This window comes from Mugil cephalus, chromosome 9, assembly GCF_022458985.1.
Source record: "Mugil cephalus isolate CIBA_MC_2020 chromosome 9, CIBA_Mcephalus_1.1, whole genome shotgun sequence".
Classification (NCBI taxonomy): Eukaryota; Metazoa; Chordata; class Actinopteri; order Mugiliformes; family Mugilidae; genus Mugil; species Mugil cephalus.
In genome coordinates this window covers 19,568,498-19,588,209 of record NC_061778.1, presented here as the reverse complement: position 1 = coordinate 19,588,209, position 19,712 = coordinate 19,568,498, and the positions used below count along the sequence as shown (strand labels likewise).

The 19,712-nt window shown below is 43.1% G+C and overlaps 1 protein-coding gene across 2 annotated transcripts; it reads left to right on the top strand.

The window, feature by feature from the left end:
• Nucleotides 1–1,446: 1,446 nt before the first annotated feature.
• On the top strand, nucleotides 1,447–19,519 carry pxylp1 (2-phosphoxylose phosphatase 1). Of its 2 annotated transcripts, XM_047594653.1 has the most exons (6): nucleotides 1,447–1,566; nucleotides 3,860–4,000; nucleotides 10,974–11,162; nucleotides 12,113–12,239; nucleotides 17,356–17,495; nucleotides 17,705–19,519. In XM_047594653.1, the coding sequence occupies exons 2-6, from the start codon at nucleotides 3,919–3,921 to the stop codon at nucleotides 18,730–18,732; spliced, it is 1,566 nt and encodes a 521-aa protein (XP_047450609.1). In that variant the 5' UTR covers nucleotides 1,447–1,566; nucleotides 3,860–3,918; the 3' UTR covers nucleotides 18,733–19,519. The 2 variants fall into 2 exon arrangements, with proteins under 2 accessions (XP_047450609.1, XP_047450610.1); XM_047594654.1 differs by lacking the exons at nucleotides 1,447–1,566; nucleotides 3,860–4,000 and adding an exon at nucleotides 7,762–8,965.
• Nucleotides 19,520–19,712: the final 193 nt, after the last annotated feature.

Here is a 19,712-nt window from a genome sequence, read left to right as displayed (position 1 = left end):
TTTATATTACATGGTTGTCTTGTTTATTACAATATTACCTTGAACATTTAATCAGTGCCTGTCGTAAGTGTGTAGAATTACAGTACAGCAGCATGACGGCACATGCCCTGGAAAAAGAAGTGCAATGTTTTGGACAGTACACGGGAAGACACTGCCATCTACAGAAGCTCTTTGACTAATGGCTGACTGGAGAGCTTTCTTACCCTCTCTGCACTGGATAAACATCATGTTAATGATTATCTCAATTTTGCTGCTGAACAATAACTGTAACTGAAACCAAACACTTGGATTGGGAAATAACTATATTTTTGGGATTTTGAACCTCAGCAGAAATACTACCCTCTTTTTTTCTTAAATTTGTGCTGGATCATCAGTTTGAGGGGGAGGGAAAATGATAACTGTGAGTGCGCCCATGACGCAACATTCCCCACAATACCTTTTTCTTTCTGCTTGCTGGCCAGTGTGTGGAACCTTCTTTGTTTTGTCTGTCTTACTTTGAGCTCATTCCCAACTTTGTAAACCATGCAGCTTAATTTCTATCTGCTCTTCTCTACTTGCATGCATTTTTTATGTGTTTTTGGAGTTAGAGATGTCTTCAAAATGTGGTCATTAAATTTCCAATTTCCTGACTCGGATTTTTAAATGTAACAGCAAGTGATTCTATTTCGACAGCAATCGAATAATGAGAAACCGATTATATTTGGGTGTCAAAATGTTCCCTTGCTGAGGAGATTGCAAGATTCTTACAGCTTAATAGAATTCAGTTGTCAGTGTTGTGTAATATCTGTGCATTTGCAGAATTAAACTGCATGCCATTTCCTTAAAATAAAACCTTTTGTTTGTTTTGTTTGGTTCATTTTGTTTTATGGTACACTGCATTATCTTGAAAGCATCTGCCTTGAAGGCATCATGTGCATTGTGGTCTTTGGTCCAGTAGATGGGGCAGTCAGGTTGGGGTTTTGGATAGGTTCACTGTCCTCAGACCTACAAATTAGAGCTGCGTTTCACAGCGGTCAAGTTAGACAGAGAAAGCTAACACAATGCCAGAAAACAGTTCCACTTTCACAATAAAAGCCTATCGGCTCTTGTGCCTTCGTTTCCAAAACCGGGCCAGAAATGTCTGCATCCGTAGCTAATGAGAGCTTCCTCAAAATATGCAAATACTCTCCCAGCTGCTAGAAATGTGCGTTCTTTAATCCCACTTATATCACACTACCATGCGATGCTACGGGATCAATTTTAATGAGTAATGCAGAGCATTGAATGTATACTTAGCTATGCAACGCGTACAATATGCACTGTAGTATTACAACGTAAATCAGGTTGACATCATTTTAAACGCGTTGTCCAAAAATACTGCAGTCGTATTCAAACTGTGGCTGCATATTCGCGTTGTCTTAGTTTTATTTTGGGAAGTGCGCCACGGGAAGTAACGCTGTGTATCGCCGGCCACTTGACCCCCCCTCTCTGCCACTCCGTCAAACGGTTGTACCGGAGAAACGGGAGCGCTCGATTCAAGTGTTTAACCCTGTTTGTCTGTGGTTCTGAGAGTCTCAGTTCCAACAGGTAAGATGAATATCAGAAATATGTATTTGTGGACGATTTCGGTTTTCGGGCCGTGCGCGTTTAGTGTTTGTTTTGTCGTCTTTTGCAGCGACTACCACTGTTGATGTGGCATTTTAATTTCTTGTCTCCCGTTGCCGACAACACAGAGCTAGAGAACAGGAGCCTAAACGGGTAACTTGTGTCCAGGGCTCCTGCACATGCAAAGCAACAAGTAGCGAGAGATAAAGTTGGGAGAAGTCTAATGTTATTTTAACATTTTACGCCAGTGGCAAATGTCTTTGTGTCTGCATTATTCACGAGCCACTCAGTGGGATTGTTTAACGTGCGTGCGAGATTAACGGGTGTAGGCTAGCTCGTGCTTAGCTAACTAGTTAAGGAACGCTACCTTTTTATACCGGTAGTAACCACTGACTGGATATGCTAGGTAGTAACATTCAGTTGTCACCTAAATGTTTGGTTAAAAAGTGTGACTACACAAACATATAAGTAAATTGGCATATTTGTATCCTAAAAAAATGGAACATAACGAAATTTTGCAGAGACTCCCGGTTTAAAAGGACACATAATACGCAGACACTTGTGAAAAATATGTAACGTTATGCTACAGAAAAAATGAAAGTCTCAGTCTGTGAAATGTTGTGTGTCATTGTTATATACATATGCCGAACCGACCAGTGCATCCCTTAAACGTGCAATGGCATTTGATTCCTAGTTTACCTCCACCGATCGTTAAGGCATCACTGAATTGCCCACATTTTGACTGGACTTTGGTGCGTCGCGTCTTGAAGCTACAGGTTCATGAGCGAGTTCAGGAGATATTCGCATATTCGCCCTGAGCGTCGTTTTACTTCACCTTGGTTAGACGTCGGCCCTAACCGCACCAGTCTGGGAATATTTTTAGACCACTTAATGGTAGGGTTTACATGCAAGTCTGCGTTCACTGCAGTTATAGCTCGTTACGCCCGGGGCTCTGTGTTGTTGTTGTTTTTTTTTTCAAGTCTCTGCTTTTCCACGGACTATTCGTGGAAAATGGGACAGACAGCCGTGATGCTACACATGTGAGTGACATTGGAAATGTAAGATTTGTGAGTCCGGCTTAACAGTTTGAGGTTGATGTTTGCGCATGTTTATTTTGGCCGCGTTATTTATAGAGAACGATTATTTGTGTGGGATGGAGGAATTGGAAAGCATGCGATGATCTGATGTGATGGCTCTTCATTTTTACGCTTGATTTTTACCTCTGATGTCTTAAGAATTTGTTCAATTTTTCATCAAACATCCTTGTGCAGGTCAGGTGCGGTGCACAGAAAAAAAGTGAGCACGTGCCAATAAAATTGTGTGCTGCAATACTTGAGAAGTGCTCGGATGAGACTTATTTAACTTATAAGGGGCTTATTCACTGCGGTGGGAGCTGTATAAATTGCAGGGTGATGAATCTCAAATGCTGTACTCTTCCTTCCCACTTAAGTTCTTAGCCACAGGGGTGGTGGCAGCTTGTTAGCTTTGTCAGCTGCCTGAGATCAGATAGGCAGTGTTTGATTTGTGCGCAAATCGACGCTGACATAATTTGGAGGGTGGTAGAATATTATAGTTATTGTCTCTACTTCTCTTGAGAACCAAGAACAGCTGTCTGTTGTGTATATGCCACGACTTGCCACGGGGAGATGGTGCATATTTTGCATATTTTACATATTTTTAAGTGTGACCCAGGGCAGATTGTGCGTTCGCACTCGCAAAGGAATGGCGTCCTGCCTGTGTTACACATCTGTACATTAAACCGGCAACTTGACAGTTTTCCCTAGATCTTAATGCAAGGCCTGAACAAACCCAGATGATGTACTGCGAGATTAACAGCTCTGCTGGATGCCAGCTTTTTCAAACTCACACACATAATCAGTCAACTTTGATGCACGTATTTTTGGATTCACCGTGACTGGGACTCCTCGAGAATCTTGTCACCGTAAATAAACATTTGGGTTGGGTGGAAAACACAGCTGGCCTAAAATGTTTTATTAATTTTGACTAGCAAATACAACAATGCCTACGTACTAAGCTAGATTCTTTTTTTTTTTAAGTATATTTTCGGGCTTTTTTAGCCTTTATTGAAAGTGACGGTGTAGAAAGACAGGAAACGGGGATGCAGAGAGGGGGGAACGGCACACAGGAAAGGCCGTGGCCGTTTGAACCGGGGGGCGCCCGCAGTGAGGACCGTGGCCTCGACACATGGGGCGGATGCTCTACTCCCTGCGCTGAACACACATTCTAACACTGTGACCGAACTCTTTGTGTCCAGGCTGCAGGGTTGGGACTCGGTCTGGATGGCTGACGGACGGGGACCGATCACGTGAGAAGATGCTGGCTCGTAACCGCTTCCTGCTGCTCCTGGTGGTGGGCGGGGCAGCGCTGGCCATCATCAGCCTGAGCCTCCAGTTTTGTGAGTGCAATGTGTGTTTGTGTGCTCACGCAGCTGCTTTGCAAATCGGTTTTTCTCTCTGTCGCCATGGCTCCAGTGTTCCAGTTTGACTGTGGAAAAGAAACAACTACGTTCCGCGGATCTCCTCTACTGTTTGCATGCGTGTTAGTGTTCATACATGCATATCATCTCGTCGCCTTCCTGCTCAAGAGAACCCATTCATACCGAAACAAAGTAAAATCCCCTATAGACTTCAATACCCAGCACAGACCGGCCTCTCTGGATGCTCTAATACCCTATGGGAGTTCCTCTCACATCTGCCTTGGAAAACCTAGGTGTACTCGATTGTGTCTTTTCCCTGTCAGCTCATTGTTCGGTATCCCCTGTAGGTTTTTGTCTAGACTCTAGATGGTATATCCCCAGCTAGTCTCTGTGAATGCGAGGAAACCACTGTACTGGATGTGATTTGAAAGTCATGCGGGCAGGATAGGAAAAACACACAGTAATAAATCGGAGAGTGCAAGCAGAACAAATAGCAATTTGTATTTGGGTGTAAATTGCGAAAGATTATACAGTTTTATATAATCTGCTGGCTTCCTAAAAACAACAAACCCAAAGCAGCGGAAGTGTTCGGAGCGTTTATAAGCTTGTGTCTAGCCAAGCATATAAGATTAGACTCCCATAAATCACACTGTTGGAGACTAAGGATTGTAGTGGAATCCAGTACCATTTGCTGTTATAAGATACAGTGTTGTTGTTAAAACAACACTGTGCGAGATGTGTCACTGAGATCTTTCAATCCCTCTCATTCTCTCTTTTTGTGTTGCATTAAATACCATTTAAATGCAGAGTTCAGCATAAGAAAAAGAAGACAATTAGACTCTTACATTTACCCTCAGTAGCTGGACAAACGCACCAAATTCACCCACTTTCTGTTTCCTGCATCAGACGCCGTTTCTCTTTCCTGCATTCTGGTGACTGGAGTAAAACTAACTGTTGTTCAACATTCATTAGCTCAAACTCCAACATGAGCCTCTCATTTACAATCTACAGTATTAGAAGCGCACAAGAAGCTAAACCGAGCTGACTAGCTGTCGACTATCGTTTTAGCTGTGCGATTCCAGAGCGCTGCCCACACTACAGGACATTTGCAGCGAGCGCTCTGCATTGATCCCATGTGAGAGTATAAACCAGGCTTTAGTCTTGCTTATCTGGTTTTTGCACTTTGGGAAAACCCAACTCTCCCTCCCTCCAGCTCCAGGATAATAACATATGTTTGAACATGTTAGAGAAGGCTGCTTTGTTAGTTAATATTGATTCCTTGCTATCACACCCACTACCCTCTCCTGGCCTGTAAACTGTAAAGAAAATATATATATTTTTTTGTTTGAATGGAAATGTATAGGATCGGCTGTTTTTTTAATTAAGGAACGTTGCTTTTGTGGTTCACATTCAAAGTTGTCCTCACTCCATTCTTTTGATCTGTACCACTGTTGGAGAAAAACTTCTATTATTTATTCATCACACATAGAGAAGAAATTGAGCCATTATCCAGAAAAAGCATGGAGGGAAGCATGAGGGATTTTCTCCTCCTCATGTTTAATAGATACTCGGCTCCTGTTTTGTTTGAGTTTGCTGCTCTGGCTCTCTTTTTCGGCCTCGTTGTCTGCCTTCTGTGTTCGTCTTCTGTCCAACGTCCAGCTTGCTTTTCTGAAAAAGCCCGTCCCATGTGTTTATTGCTCATTGACCATTATCACGAGAGACTGAATGACTGATGATGATCGATGGCGGAGTAAATGCCTCTCTCCGGCTCCAGGCTACCTCAAATTAAAACCAATACATAGCTCGGAGCGCTGCAGGCAAAGGACATCATCGCTATGCTGATTGACACATGAGGGAGTCCCCGAGGAAAGAGACGTCACAGCTCAGAGGCCCTACAGAGAGAACAGCTGCAGGAAGGAGTGGTTAAAGTGACTGAAACGCAGAGAAAGGGATCTATTTTGAGACGTAAGCAGCAGTAGTCAAGCAAAAGGTGAAGTAGAGCTTGATGGGAGTTAAGTGCTGAAGGGGAGACGGTTGATTCAGTGAGAGGGGAATGTCATGGGAGGATGTAAAAGAGAAAATAGAAAGGCAGGTTGTCTGTGAGGTTCAGACACTGATGGAAGAACTAGAGCAAATAAGATGGTTTATACTCAAGTCCCATTTGTACATATACGCTTTAAACAAAGTGCTAGTCAAACAGATGAAAAGAAACTAAAAACGACTTTCATCGTTTTAGCAAGGGAAGCTGTGCATCACTTAAACAAGTGTCCTTAAGTGTTTAACAGGCAGAGCTCCAAGCACTTAACAATTCTCTGCATTCCTCACATTCCTTTTTCTTACAGGAAAGATTAAACACCGCGACAAAGCTGGTACTCAGCACACACCCTGAAACACGGCTTTTTAAACGTTACACTAATGTAACCACACCTTCATCCATCCTCATAATCCAATGTTCCTCTGCTTATAAAGAACTGATCTGTTACTGGATTCTGTTTTGACACCACCGATCACTGTGACCAGTAGTGAATCGCTGGCCTCATTCTGTCATGGAACACAGTCACGTCCTGGGGGCTCGAAACATTTTCCATCAGTCCACACAGTTTTTCGAATGATCTGCGTGTCATTCGCAAATTTTCTCTCTGTTCTGCATCTGAGAACTCTTTCATTACGACCCTCTCCCACCAGTCTGTGCTCCTAACCCGCATCTAACAAAGAACGAGAGGTCCGGGACAGTAGCGACTGCACAGAGCACAGCATTGAAGACATGCTATTGTTGAAGCCCTCTTACAGCACACGGCATTCTTGTCTGCCGTTCGAAGTCACCATGACCCTCTTGTTGTTGTTTGCAATGACTGTCTGCCGCATGAACAACTCTAGTTGTTTATATATGATGTAAAGGTCAACCGGAAAGGGGGGCTGCATTAACCTGCTGAAAAAGACACTTAGCGTCTCCTAGTGTGGAGGAGGGGGACATGTTGGCGTTAGTTATTCGAATTCCTAAGCTGTATGTAAACTGGGACAAGGGCTGTAGTCAGAAATTGGAATTATTCAGAGTAAGGCAATATTCGTTTTTTTCACGTTAATTATGGTGCACCTCAAGGCTCTCTTCTTGGCTCTCTTCTTTTGTTTCACCATTTAAAGACATACTTTACTCCTTGACTATGACCTTAATCCAGACCATCAAATGATTTTGATTATCCCTTACTAGACTACACAGGCACTTTTGCTCACCAATCTAATGTTATCTGTGTTGTACAATATATATTTCTTGCAAAATTTCACCCCAGACTGTAGGAACACATCTGACCGTAGAAAACAATCCCTGTTTGTCTACACAAGAACATTGTCTCCTGAATATAACTCTGTGTTATTTGTGACTGCTCACATCTTGGAGTGTTTAGTAACCTCCAAGAGCTTGATATATTTGTGTACGGGATCTTGTTTCAGTGTAACTCAGCCAGCTTCTTGCAAATGCATGACAAATGGCATTTAGGCAAGCGTAGATAGTTTGACTTCCCAGAGGAGGAGCTGTTCAATTCATCTTGCCTCTTGCCACCCTTGCATCTGCATTTCTGCGCTGACTTGTCATCCTAAAGAGCACAAAATAATAAAAAATCACTATGCAAAGTAGTGTGTGTTGATAACTATTAAAGACAAAGTTCGATCTTTAAATTACAGAGCACCACACACCTCCATACAATCGCCTTGGGTTCTGCTTGCTGATGTTTATAAAGCACAGAAGAATAGAAATGACCTGTACTAGAGTGAAAGGAAGAAAAAACAATGGAGGCTCAGATTCAGCCCAATAATGCAAAATTGATTGGACAGCACTTCACAGTACAGATGGACAGTTATTCAAAATACGCTATAAAAGCAACTCATGAGTTTTTGAAGAAGCACAGCTGCAGTAAAAGCCTGGGAATGCATCACAAATGAGGTGATTCTTGATGTTTTCCACATTTTAAAGACTTCATGAAGTCATTGCTGGCAAAAGATTGTTGAAAAAGTATTAAAAATGCAAATTTGATTTATGACCATCTTAATGAATTAAGTAAAAAATTGTTTTGTGCTGTGTCTCCTCCAGTTGTAAATAGTTTTATTGATCATTATTGGTTTCTGTTATTCTAGATTACTTAATTTGTGTAGACCAGACATAAAGTCAGTATGTCATGAGCAGCTGCAGGTAGCCATGTCTGCACATTGTCCGTATCAATATTCCCTTCATCTTTACTGCTGGTGTTGGGTTACCACAGCGCTGACAGTACAGAACAATCTGGAGTCAGGTACTGTAAGTGGGACAAACCTCCTTCATTTCAGGCCAAACCACATTCTCCGAGTCCCCATTTCCCCCCAATCATCGCCGTGAAGTAGCTGACACAAGTAAGTTTTTGTGTGTTTTTGCCTTCAGGTAAAACTGCCTGTGTGCATAATGATGGTCTCATACCAACACGGTGATGGAACATTTACCAGTTTAGCTCTGTGCTCGTGAGTCAGGTTGAGATCTGGGGCGTTTGGTGTTAAATGGAGTCGTCACCTTTTTTTCACAACACTCTCAGACAGCCCCCCGTTTGAGATCAAATGTGAGCTGAAGGAAATCTGGAATCACTTATTAAAGTTCTGTGCATGTGTGGATGTGTGTGTGTGTGTGTGCGCGCAACTTACAGTGTGCTCTCTGCTGTGTATGCACTCTGTAGTGTTGGTCTGGGACTTACAAAAGCACCATTGTGTAGGCAACTGTGACTGAGCTGGCCTCCAAAACTTTGGTTAGTCCAGGCAGGCGTGCGAGGAGGTGGGGTTGCCAGCGTATGGGTCACAGAGCATAGGAGGGGACAGGTTATGGTAATGAATGAGCTTCAGTGTGTGCAGCTGGAACCTCAAGCTGCAGAGCAGTCACCAAAATGGTCTCCCCAGTCGCCGTACACCTTCTCTTCTTCCTCATATCTGGTGAGTTTATGCAGATATCTTATCGTACAGTCTCCGTGTGGGTCCCAGAACTTTAACAGTTCTTGGATGTCGTGTGAATAGATCACCATGTTATGCGCTGCTAGTCTTTCAGCATAGCGCAACACAAGCCCACATTCATATCATTATTTAATTTGACAGCTTGTGTTGTTAGGATGAGGTGCGATAAGAAGTTCTCAGAGTTGAAAACAAAGATGTAAAATGTGCATGTTGTTAATATAACCTGCTTTCAGTCAGACAGCTGCTGCACATTAATTGTTCAACCATCCCAGCTGCCAGTCGCGAGATTCTCAAACCCCGCAGAGTTCTTTGGTATTTTCTTTTGTTGCATAATAGTACTTTTGGTAGAACAATTTTCATTTTCTGCATAGAAGAAATCATGGTGTTACTTTCATGAACGATATTTCTATTGATTATTTTTTTATTTGCTATTTTCAATTCAGTTAATGGACAAAGTTGATTAGGTGACTGATTATTAGTTTTAGCTCCAGAATAATGTTTTATTTTTTATAGATATTTGTGTAGTCTATTAAAAATAGTTCTCCAGTGCCCAGGCCCTTATCTTCAGGTTGCTAGTTTGGCCAGTCCAAACATTCAAAGCCCTGCAGTTTTAAAGTGATTTTAAACTGAGAGATTCAGTTGAGGCTAGTGGTGGGACTGTAGTCTCACTAGTCTGTGCTCTAAGAGGGTTGTTATAGAAATGAGGACACATTAGCTTTGTGTTCTGTGATCAAACAGGCAGTGGGCCTCTGTTTCGTCCTCTGCAGCAGGATGCCGTATTTGCACAGTTCGCTTGTCTGCTTGGATTTCTCTTGCGTGTGCGTGCGAATGCGCGGGTGTGACACGAGTGAGATTTGGATGCGTGCCTTGCCAAAAGGGGCACATGAATTCAGCTTCTTTTTCTCCGGAGTTGGATCCTCGCAAATGGTCCTTCCAGTTCCCACAACACCTCGGCTCTTATTGGACTGTTTTCCTCCAGGGTTCACAGGTCAGCGGTGTCTAGGCAACACTGTGGTAACAGCGAGGGGTTTTAGGGCCACAGAGCTGTTGACTTGGAGATGAACGGAGATGGAAATCCTTTTCTCGAGTCTATTTTTTGTGCTACTCCACTTGTTGATTTGTTTCCCTTTCCTGTTTATTCATTACCACGCAAATATGTTTTTATGTCTGTGCAGTCAGCAGGTTGTAGAGGGCGGCCAAGATGGTGGTGTGACTCAGGGGATTAGAGCCCGTTCACTAATTAGATCCCAGTCACAATATCTCCACAGTTATTGGATGGGACGTTCTGTTTTCATGCTGCTAGCAATGTAGCAAGATAACATAACTAAAAACTATTAAAAAACTATGTTTGTTTGCTTTGAGGGAGAAAGGAAGGAAGGAAGGAACCTGAGGTACTGGTCTGATACGGTGTATTTTGGGAGGAGTAGCCTGGCCCTTTAATGTGGGTTAGGAAACAGTGTTTCATTCTCAGAGATGGTAGTAACAGTCATGCTCTTATTTTGTGGATGAACTTAATTGCAAAGCAACCTGAATGTCAGCAATAAAGAATATTTGTGCGTCAATCCACCACAGGTACTTGACCACTTTCATTACTTTGCAGATTTGTAGCATTTGCACAAAAGATAAATTCGATAACTATGATGTATTGTGAAAGCGCGGTTACACACTGTATGAAGCAGTTGAAATTAGACCTTGGGCCTTTCTTCTGAATGATTCCCCGTGCCAATGTACACAAACCACAGCCTGCTTTGATACTGTGTTACTGGCCCTGCCCTCAACTTTAAGAACTGCGGTCTTGTGTGTAACCTAGCTCGGCACATGACACCGGTTAGGACAACACTCCCCTGTTATCAACTTACAGTCAGTGAGACTGCAAACGACCGTGTTTCACTTTGACTGAATGTTTAAGTCTGTTGTCTTTCACTTCCTCTTTTTGTCTTCCTTTTCACTGTCTTCATACCTCATCTTACCGATGCATCTTCTTCTACAGTGAACCTGATGCCCGCCACTCCCATAGATGTGCAGCAGCCTTTCCAGGCTTCAGAGGGAGGTGTCGGGGTTCCTCAGGGGAAGAGCAGAAAGCGAGTCTTCCCGGTGCCCCACACCCAGGAGCCCGATCCCATATCTGAGGCTTACGGCTACTGCAATACCCCAAACCGCACTGAACAGGCCTGGGAGGGTGAGTCTCACAAGCTGACACGTGAAATCTAATTAAAAAATGCAGTAAACCAGTGGAAATGATGTATTGTTTAGAGTTTGGTTCCGCCTTCCTAATTGCTTGGCTAATCCTTAGACCACTAGATAAATCATACGTACTTGTTCATTTTGGGGAATCCATTTGCACTGGATTGTATGATTTATAATGCTGGAGTGCTCTTGACACCACAGCAGTATGGAGTCCTCCTCTCATCCTGAGGTTATCATACAAATATACTTATCATTTGAGACAAGTTGTCCAAGTGACCACTAATTGCACTTTACACTGTTGGACTCTGGATGGGAGTTTTGTCACTAAAACACAAGTTATTATGTGCAGGACATGCTCATTTTCATCTTCCTCTGGTCTTCTGGATTGAGCTTTTAATAGTCAGACACACACTCATTGTTTAATGTATCTGATGCTGCTGATTCAGGTGGCATTGCTGCAAGGTGTGTTCATTAAACATTTGATTTTCAAAGTTCATGCAAAGCCTTTGAAAAGCTTTTCTCTATTTTAAAACCTGCAGCTCATTATTTATTGGGCCACTTAGAGGAAGCATAAACAAATGTGTGGACACAACACTGACATACTATTGACTTTTAGGCACACAGGGCTAACTGTTTAGCTAGCATGTGCTTAATAAAGCATTCAACAGATACACCGGTCAGCCACAACATTAAAACCACTGGCAGGTGAAGTAAACATTATTGGTTTACAGTTCCAAGTCTTGGAACTGTAAATTTTAATTTTCTTGTTGTAGTTGCATCCTTTTTCACAGTGTGTTCTGTTTTATTTCAATGTAACGTTGCTAGATTTTGCATAATGTAACAACACTCTTAATTGGACAGACCAGCTTACAGTGGTGTTACGTTAACATTTTTTTTTAACACTGGGGAAAAGCTGGTGCTGACAGGAGTCTCCATTAACAGGTCACAGTCCTGCTGACTACAAGCTGCTGTCTGTCCAGGTGATGATTCGCCATGGTGACCGCTATCCACTTTACTCCATTCCCAAGACCAAGCGACCCACCATCGACTGCACTCTGTCCAGCAGCAGGTACACACAGGCCTCCTATAAAATATAGTGTAGAAGCACAACAGCTTTCCCAGACACATAGAGGGTTATCTGGACTAGCACTGTATGATAAGATAATCCTTGTCTGCGTGTCTTTATTTTGTCTATCTTGTCAAAACTCCTCGTTTGTTAATTTCACACACTAATGAGCCAAAGCCAGACTAGCCAGTAAAATATATATATATATATTTTAACTTGGTTTAAAAAACTTTATGTTTCTGCTGATTGTCAGTATTGTTTTACTCTTTAATGCAAATTAAAAGCTTAACAAAGAATAGTTTCACTTGTTTCTAGAGTTAGGACATAAAGACTTTATGTCGAGAGCCAGAGTTTTATTCAATCAGGTCAGAGTAAAGGGTACAAAATGCCACTGGGACTGTCTCCCAGCCATGAGCTCCATCTTCTCCGTCTAATGCTGAGAGAGAGTGTGAGACACCAATTACTGAAACTGCCTTTGATATCCTCCTACAGGAACTGCTGTTCGGATATCAGCAGTTAGAAAATGAGCTGGACATGTCAGAGAAAACCTCGATTCTTTTTTTTTGTGTGTGCGTTATTTACGACTTGTGAAACATTTGGCCAATCAGGACCGGTGTAATCATCAAATAAACACTGCAGAAGATAGAGCGGTGGTTTCCCAGCCTTGTTGCATTAATGGATGGGTTTGGTTTGCTGCATCTGTTCCGCGCGGCTTTGGTGCAGATGGATACACACGCGTAATCACAAACACATGTACCAGAGTGTGGTCTGTCGAGGCAGAGTTGTTGACGGTTTTATCTCACTTGATTTGAGCAGCATCCTCGCCGAGCAGCTCTGGTGAGGCAGCCGCTGCATAAACTCCCTACAGAAATGAGGGTGGAGAAAACCCGCACGCTTAAATTAATATTGTTATCTCCCTTCATTCATTATGCTCCATTCTCTCATCCATATCTGTTTCCTCCCAGGCTTCACAGCGTCTGCGCTCACGCCGGCTCTGGTGCTCGTGCGAGGAGGCTGGATGAGAGTTCCTGATAGGATGTAATTAAAAGCCAGTCATGCCTCTGTGCTCGAGCTTCAGAAGAAGCACTTTGACATCCATAATGTGTGCACATTAACTTCGGTTTATGCAAACTCCGCTAATAGATGCACACGTGTGTTGCCGCGTATGTTTTTAGATCCAGAAAACATTGCTTGGTCGGATAATATAATGATACCACATGGTCAATAAATATCCTCCGACCAGTTCTCATTTTAAGGCGGTGCACCTGAGTTCAGATTTAGCCGACGACTAGATTTTACACAAACCTTTCACTGCTGCAGCCTCAGCTTTGCACATCTGGACAGAGCACAGGGCTCACTCTAATCTTTGGAGCTGCCGTTGTGTGCACTCAATTGCATTTCAGATTAGTACGTTTCAGCTGATGCGCAATGTACATCTGATTATTGGATGTTTTCACTACCCTCGACCCTTGACCTCAAGCTTAAAACAGGCCGGATCCTGGACACAGGTCGCTAACGATTGAGACTTGGATTCTTCATTTGGTTTTATTTTGTGTGTTCAAACTAAAACCGTAAAAGCACTGATGCTCCCTGGAGCATCCGTGATGTAATACCGTTGTTCTCTGGACAGCAGTTGTAGCACTCGGGTATAATATATTATTTGTGACAGAGGATAATGCTGCAAAAAGCATTTCTCCAGCTCGTGGTAGAAAACGGCTTAGGTATTAGTGTGTGAGGAATGAGTGAATGAATCAGTCCAACCTCCTGAATTATAATCTTGAAACGGAAAGAGGGGAGGCCGTTCGTCAACATTCAGGGCATTTTTAAATCATTTATAATTAATATTTTTGTATTCACGTCATTTGGCAGTTTCATTTAATATGGTCTTGACGGATCCCATTGCTGTAAAGTCTGTAAATCAGTCCACCACGTTAGTTTCTGTCTAAAACCATCAACTTGTTAAGTTTTACCTTTTTCTTTTGATTAGTTTGTCATAAAATAAATACAGAATGTTCATATTTACCTTGTGTATAGTTCGAATGACCACATTTATGCTGCTTCCTCATCTCTGGGAATACAAACAACCTCAAAGCAGCTGGCATAGTCGTAAACTCTTAGATTTTGTAGATACTGGCTTGTAAAGAACTGCCAACTTGGTGACTTAAGAGCCAGTGTCAACATCATTCAGGAGCAGTGACTCTCTCTCTCCAGGATCTGTCTATAAAATTTCATAACTTCACAATAGTGAGTTATCTCATTGAGACCGCCAACAACTATATTTAAGTCATACAGCTGCAATGCTCTACCTGATGAGCTCAGAATGTACAGGTTGTACGTATTTGCCAAATCCAACCAGAGTGAAGTTTATTTTAAAAGGAAACGAGACAATGCTGCATGTTTTTGGTCGATGGGGAAAAATGAATTCCGGCAAATCTGCGGTAGACGGTTTAGATTATGTGGAGCATTGAGATGTTTACGCTCATGTAAACCTGAGCCTAATGGCTCCGGTTCAAAGATATATCTGTTGACTGTGGCGCGTTTGAACAAAAACACTTTTTGAGAAAGAGTCTTAAAACCCATCTGCTCATCTGTTGGACTTATTTGCGGGCCAGCATCATGTTTCTCTTCATCCTGGTAATAATGTAGGTAGTTCTGTTTTTATTTAGACCAGTGTGTAATTACAGGGATCCAAAGTAGCATATGCCCTGGGCTGGCTTCCTACTGAGAGCTCAGTGGTGTGTGTGTGTGTGTGTGTGTGTGTGTGTGTGTGTGTTGTGTGTGTGTGTATTGTGTGTTGTGTGTCTCTGTGCGTGAGTGAGTGAGTGAGTGAGTGAGCGTGCCCTGGCACCAGCTTGCCGACCCACTGTCTACGTCTGCGGTTAACTGAGCTCTTGCGAGCAGGGAACATCTCCTCTCTCTTTCCACCTCCTCTTCTTCCTCTCCCTCCTCTAAAGCAGCCTTTGTCAACGCTTTCTTGTTCTCCTTCGTGTTCATTTTTGTCTCGTACCCTCCTCAGAGTTTCGACCATTTGATTTCATCTTTTTGTTCGTTCAGCCCCCCTCTTTGATGCTTCCTATTTTCCTTCATCTCTCCATCCCTCCATCCCTCCCTCTGCCCTCGCTAATCTTTCCCCGTACTATCCAGTGATAATAATCCCTGCTTAATGTAATTGGACTCTGTAATCTTTGGTTAGCAACAATCGGCCTAATAGACAGCCTGACTGGCTCTTTGTCCACGCTGCTGTCTCAATTCACTGACATCCAGTCTCCGAGTGGAGCCAATTAAATCTAAATTGTCCCAGACTCCCCACAGCAAACTGATCTGCTGATGACGGGGCAGAATGGAGCACTGGTTGGAATAATATTTCCCTCATTTCGGCCCTCTCATGTGCTTTGTAATGAATATATTATTTGTAAGTGAGCATTAGTAAGTGTGATAATGCAGAGGCTGGAGACTGGTTAGATAATGGCAGCAGCTGCTGATACAGCTTGACAGCAAAAAAAAGGAAAGAAATGCATTTAAAGTTAGAGCTTTGAAGCGTTTATTTTGACGAATTAAGCGGTTCTTCGTCGCCGTGTCATTGTCCTTTTATAATAAAGCTGATGGCTGTAGATGCCAGATTAGGCTTTACTATGCTACGCAAGTTACACCAATCACGAGCATGATGGGTAATGACAGCGAGTCGTATTGTATGGCTTTTTCTTAAACCAGTCCGTGATCACTATGGAAACCGTGTGCGCGCTGCCCTTTAATCTGGGCGCGCTGAGCTGCAGCTCCCACAGATTTGTTATATTAAAGTGTAATCTTCAATCATCTCTAATCTACTAGATCGCCGACTGCTCTTCTCACTGCCCTGATTCCTGCGTGCTACTGTGTGAGTGTATGTCGGCGCTTGCGTGCGCGTGTCTCGAGGCAACAAATTCTTTCATCTTTTTATATCTCCATCTCCCATTTTGCCTCCCACACATATTGAACAGCGCCGCTGCTCGGCAGTGTTGTGTTAGAGAGACACCTGGTGGTGGGTGTAGGGAGTGGCCAGAAAATGCAGCTACATACTGGACATGTGAATTTCTTATCATTTTCTCATAACATTGGCATCTGGTATATTTAAGACTGTTACAGCTATTTATTATTTTCATTTATCACCTATATTATAATGAATTATGATGTATAATACAGTCATGCTTCTTCAGTTCAGTTTGTAGAAGCACTTAGATCATTTATGCATGATAGGTAATTCAAACAGTTAGTCGATTATGTCAATTCTTTTCAATTCCGTGTCATACAAACAAAGAGCAAAACACCGAGCCCACAACCACAAAATGCCAAGGTGCCAGAACACCACATGTAAAAATGTGCTTCATCAGGTTAAGAGTCAGCTGATTGTTAACCTGATGAAGGTCCTCTTCATTTGGGAACAACAAAAACAATCTGAGCACAGCAAATTCCGTTTGTTATCGCGCTACATCTGTTTCGAGGTTGTTAGGTACTTTTCTGATTGACCAATCGATTAAATACTAAGTTTGCCAACTAACTCTGAGCCCGGATGCAGTAGTTTAGGACCTTAAAACTGAAACAACTAAATGAAATTCAACCATCATTCATTTTATAACTGTGACACAGCAGATATTTTTAACAAAAGCTTTGTGGAAGCACTCAGCTGTACAACTGGGACTGTAAACAAAATTTCCCCCTGTGGGATGATTAAAGTTTTCTGACTGACTGACTCAGATGTGAATGCTATGTGATGACTTTCTTTTTGAAGCTTTCTTTTTTCAAACTTCCTGTATTTCTGTGTGTTACAATGAATTCTTTCAGCTGTAAAATGAGTCAGACATACTGTTTTTGTACCGAAGTGGTTAGACACACAGGCCTCAAGAGTCCCATGACTCCCACTGTAAACTGTGGCTTCAACTAGAGAAATCAAATGTTTGTCTCAGTGTGGTGTGTTATCTGGAGTAAGGACACAGTTATTGTGTTTGTCAGTAGATTTCATCATGTCAGTAAAGTGGGGAAACCAGTCAGAACAGCAGAAATGTGCACTCGTGAATTACCTGTGAATATATCTGAAAACTATTTATGCCTATGCACGTGTGTCTGCCTCCCTCACCATCCTCAGGAAACCCTCTCACCCACTGCTCAACTCCTTCATTAGTCACATGGGCCAAGGGGCTCGTGGCCACTGGGAGTCACCACTGGGCTCTGTTCCCCGTCTGCCCAGCCACAGCGCCTGTGAGATGGGAGAACTCACGCAAACAGGTATCGAGACGAGACCGTTTTCTTGGAACCTCAACGAAAGTTAAACATACATAGACAGAAAAGTTATTATTAGTTCATTTAAACCCTTTTAAAGCCCCTTTAACTATGTTCCTAGTGTAGTATTTAATATATAATCCCTTTTCCTTCTTGACCTTCCTATAACAGAATATAACTGGAAGTCAGAACTTGTTGTTTCCGTCCTTTACCAGGTGTGGTGCAGCACCTGCGCAACGGGCAGCTCCTCCTCCACGCCTACAAACACCACAATTTCCTCCCCCCTGGTTGGTCGCCCCGCCAGGTGTGGGTGGAGACCACAGGGAAGAGTCGCACCCTCCAGAGCGGACTGGCCTTCCTCTACGGCTTCCTGCCCAACTTTGACTGGACGAAGCTGACCGTGCGCCACCAGTGGAGCACGTTGTTCTGCGGTTCGGCGTGCGACTGCCCCGCCAGGAACAAATACCTGGAGGAGGAGCAGAGGAGGCAGTATCGGCTCAGAGTGGCCGACACTGAACTGGAGAGAACTTACGCCGACATGGCGCGAATCCTGGGTCTTCCCACCCGCCAGCTCCGAGCTGCGAACCCCATAGATTCCTTGCTGTGCCACCTGTGCCACGACCTTTCTTTCCCGTGTGCTCCCGTGGGAGATAGCGGCACTGGTGGATGCCTGACGATGGCACAGTTTGCCGTAATTCGTCGGCAGCAGCTGGACGATGAGGCGGATCGGAGGAGAGCGGGGCTGTATCGTAAGTACGCAATCCTGGCCATGTACCCCTACCTCAACCGCACCGCCACCAAGATGGAGCGGGTCGCTAAGGGCAACGAGGCCGGCCGACAGTCTCGCGTAGGAGGCGAGGAGGTCTTCACTCTGTCCTCAGCTCACGATGTCACCGTGGCTCCGTTGCTCAGCGCCCTTGGCCTGGAGGAGGCCAGGTTCCCGCGTTTTGCGGCGAGAATAGTCTTTGAGCTGTGGAAGAGTCCTGTCGTCACACAAGGGCAGGGAAAAAAGAGATCTGGAAAAGGTGAGAAGTCAAAGACAAAAGATGGTGAACTGTTCATCAGGGTGCTGTACAACGGCGAGGACGTGACATTTCACACCACCTTCTGTCGCTCCCACGACCGCCACGCCGGCCAGCCGCTCTGCCCTCTGAAAAACTTCCTGTCTTTCGTCAGGAGAGACATGTTCAGTGTCGTCAATGCAACTTCCTACAAGGAGGCCTGCTACAGGCGCCCTGGTTGACAGATGGACAGATGGAGAGGAGGGTGACTGAGTAAGGACGCAGAGTTGGCAGATGGTTTAACTTCTTTTTTTCTTTTTTTTCGGGAGAGGATGCACTTTTATGCTGCTCATAGTGTCTTATAATTCCTCATGTTTTAAATGTAGTCATTGCATTCCTGTGTACAGAGAGAGTGGTAAACAAGCAGACTTGTATGTCATCTCTGGACAAGAGGTTTTCACTTTCTAACCCTTATTCTAATACTTTTAAGTATTGTATCTTTTCTTTTTAACTAGTGAATGAAGGGAAGTTGTAAGGCACTTAGCCACTTTATTCCTACATTCCATAACACCATGGAATTGTACGACGGTACTATTCCCAAATGTCCGCAACAAAAAGGGAATGTTGAACCTGGAAATACTATGCTGGATTATCCATTCCTTAGGAAAGTTTTTGCGTGTAATAAATCTTTTCAGTGAAAATACACATTTGGCTAGTTTGGGCCACAGTACCCAATATGACTGAGTCATTAGTCACTGACATTGACATTTTGTTAATACTTACAGTAGGCTGCCTTTTTATGGGTATATTTTTGACACATTGATAATGTACTTTTTGTTGCTCTAACAAAATTCACAAAGGTACTTTGAAAATGAGTGTTTTCCCCTTACATTACAGTACATCTGTATGTATATTTGCTGATTATGTTTTCATTTTGTTTTTGCTACTGGATCTAATAAAGGTTCATTCTGAACTGACATTTATACTGTAAAGCACATGCGCAGTAAAATAAATGTCCTGATGTTTTAATAGTCTCTTCCAGTGGGATTTTATCAGTTGTGACTGGTTTACTGGGACTTTTTCTTTTTTCTTTCATAAAATACTAGAATATAAAATAGTCAAGTGCAGAATTATGGACAGCACACTGCATATAGTCTCAAGAGTAAAAAAAAAAAAAGTATGATTAAATCACTGTCGGTAAATTGGCAGATTATTTTGAGTG

Bases quoted from the DNA above. Each gene is read 5' to 3' on its own strand.
- pxylp1 (XM_047594653.1), top strand. From the start codon at position 3,919: ATGCTGGCTCGTAACCGCTTCCTGCTGCTCCTGGTGGTGGGCGGGGCA. The intron at 4,001-10,973 runs GTGAGTGCAATG...CTTCTTCTACAG, and splicing joins CAGCCTGAGCCTCCAGTTTT to TGAACCTGATGCCCGCCACT. The intron at 12,240-17,355 runs GTACACACAGGC...CACCATCCTCAG, and splicing joins TGCACTCTGTCCAGCAGCAG to GAAACCCTCTCACCCACTGC.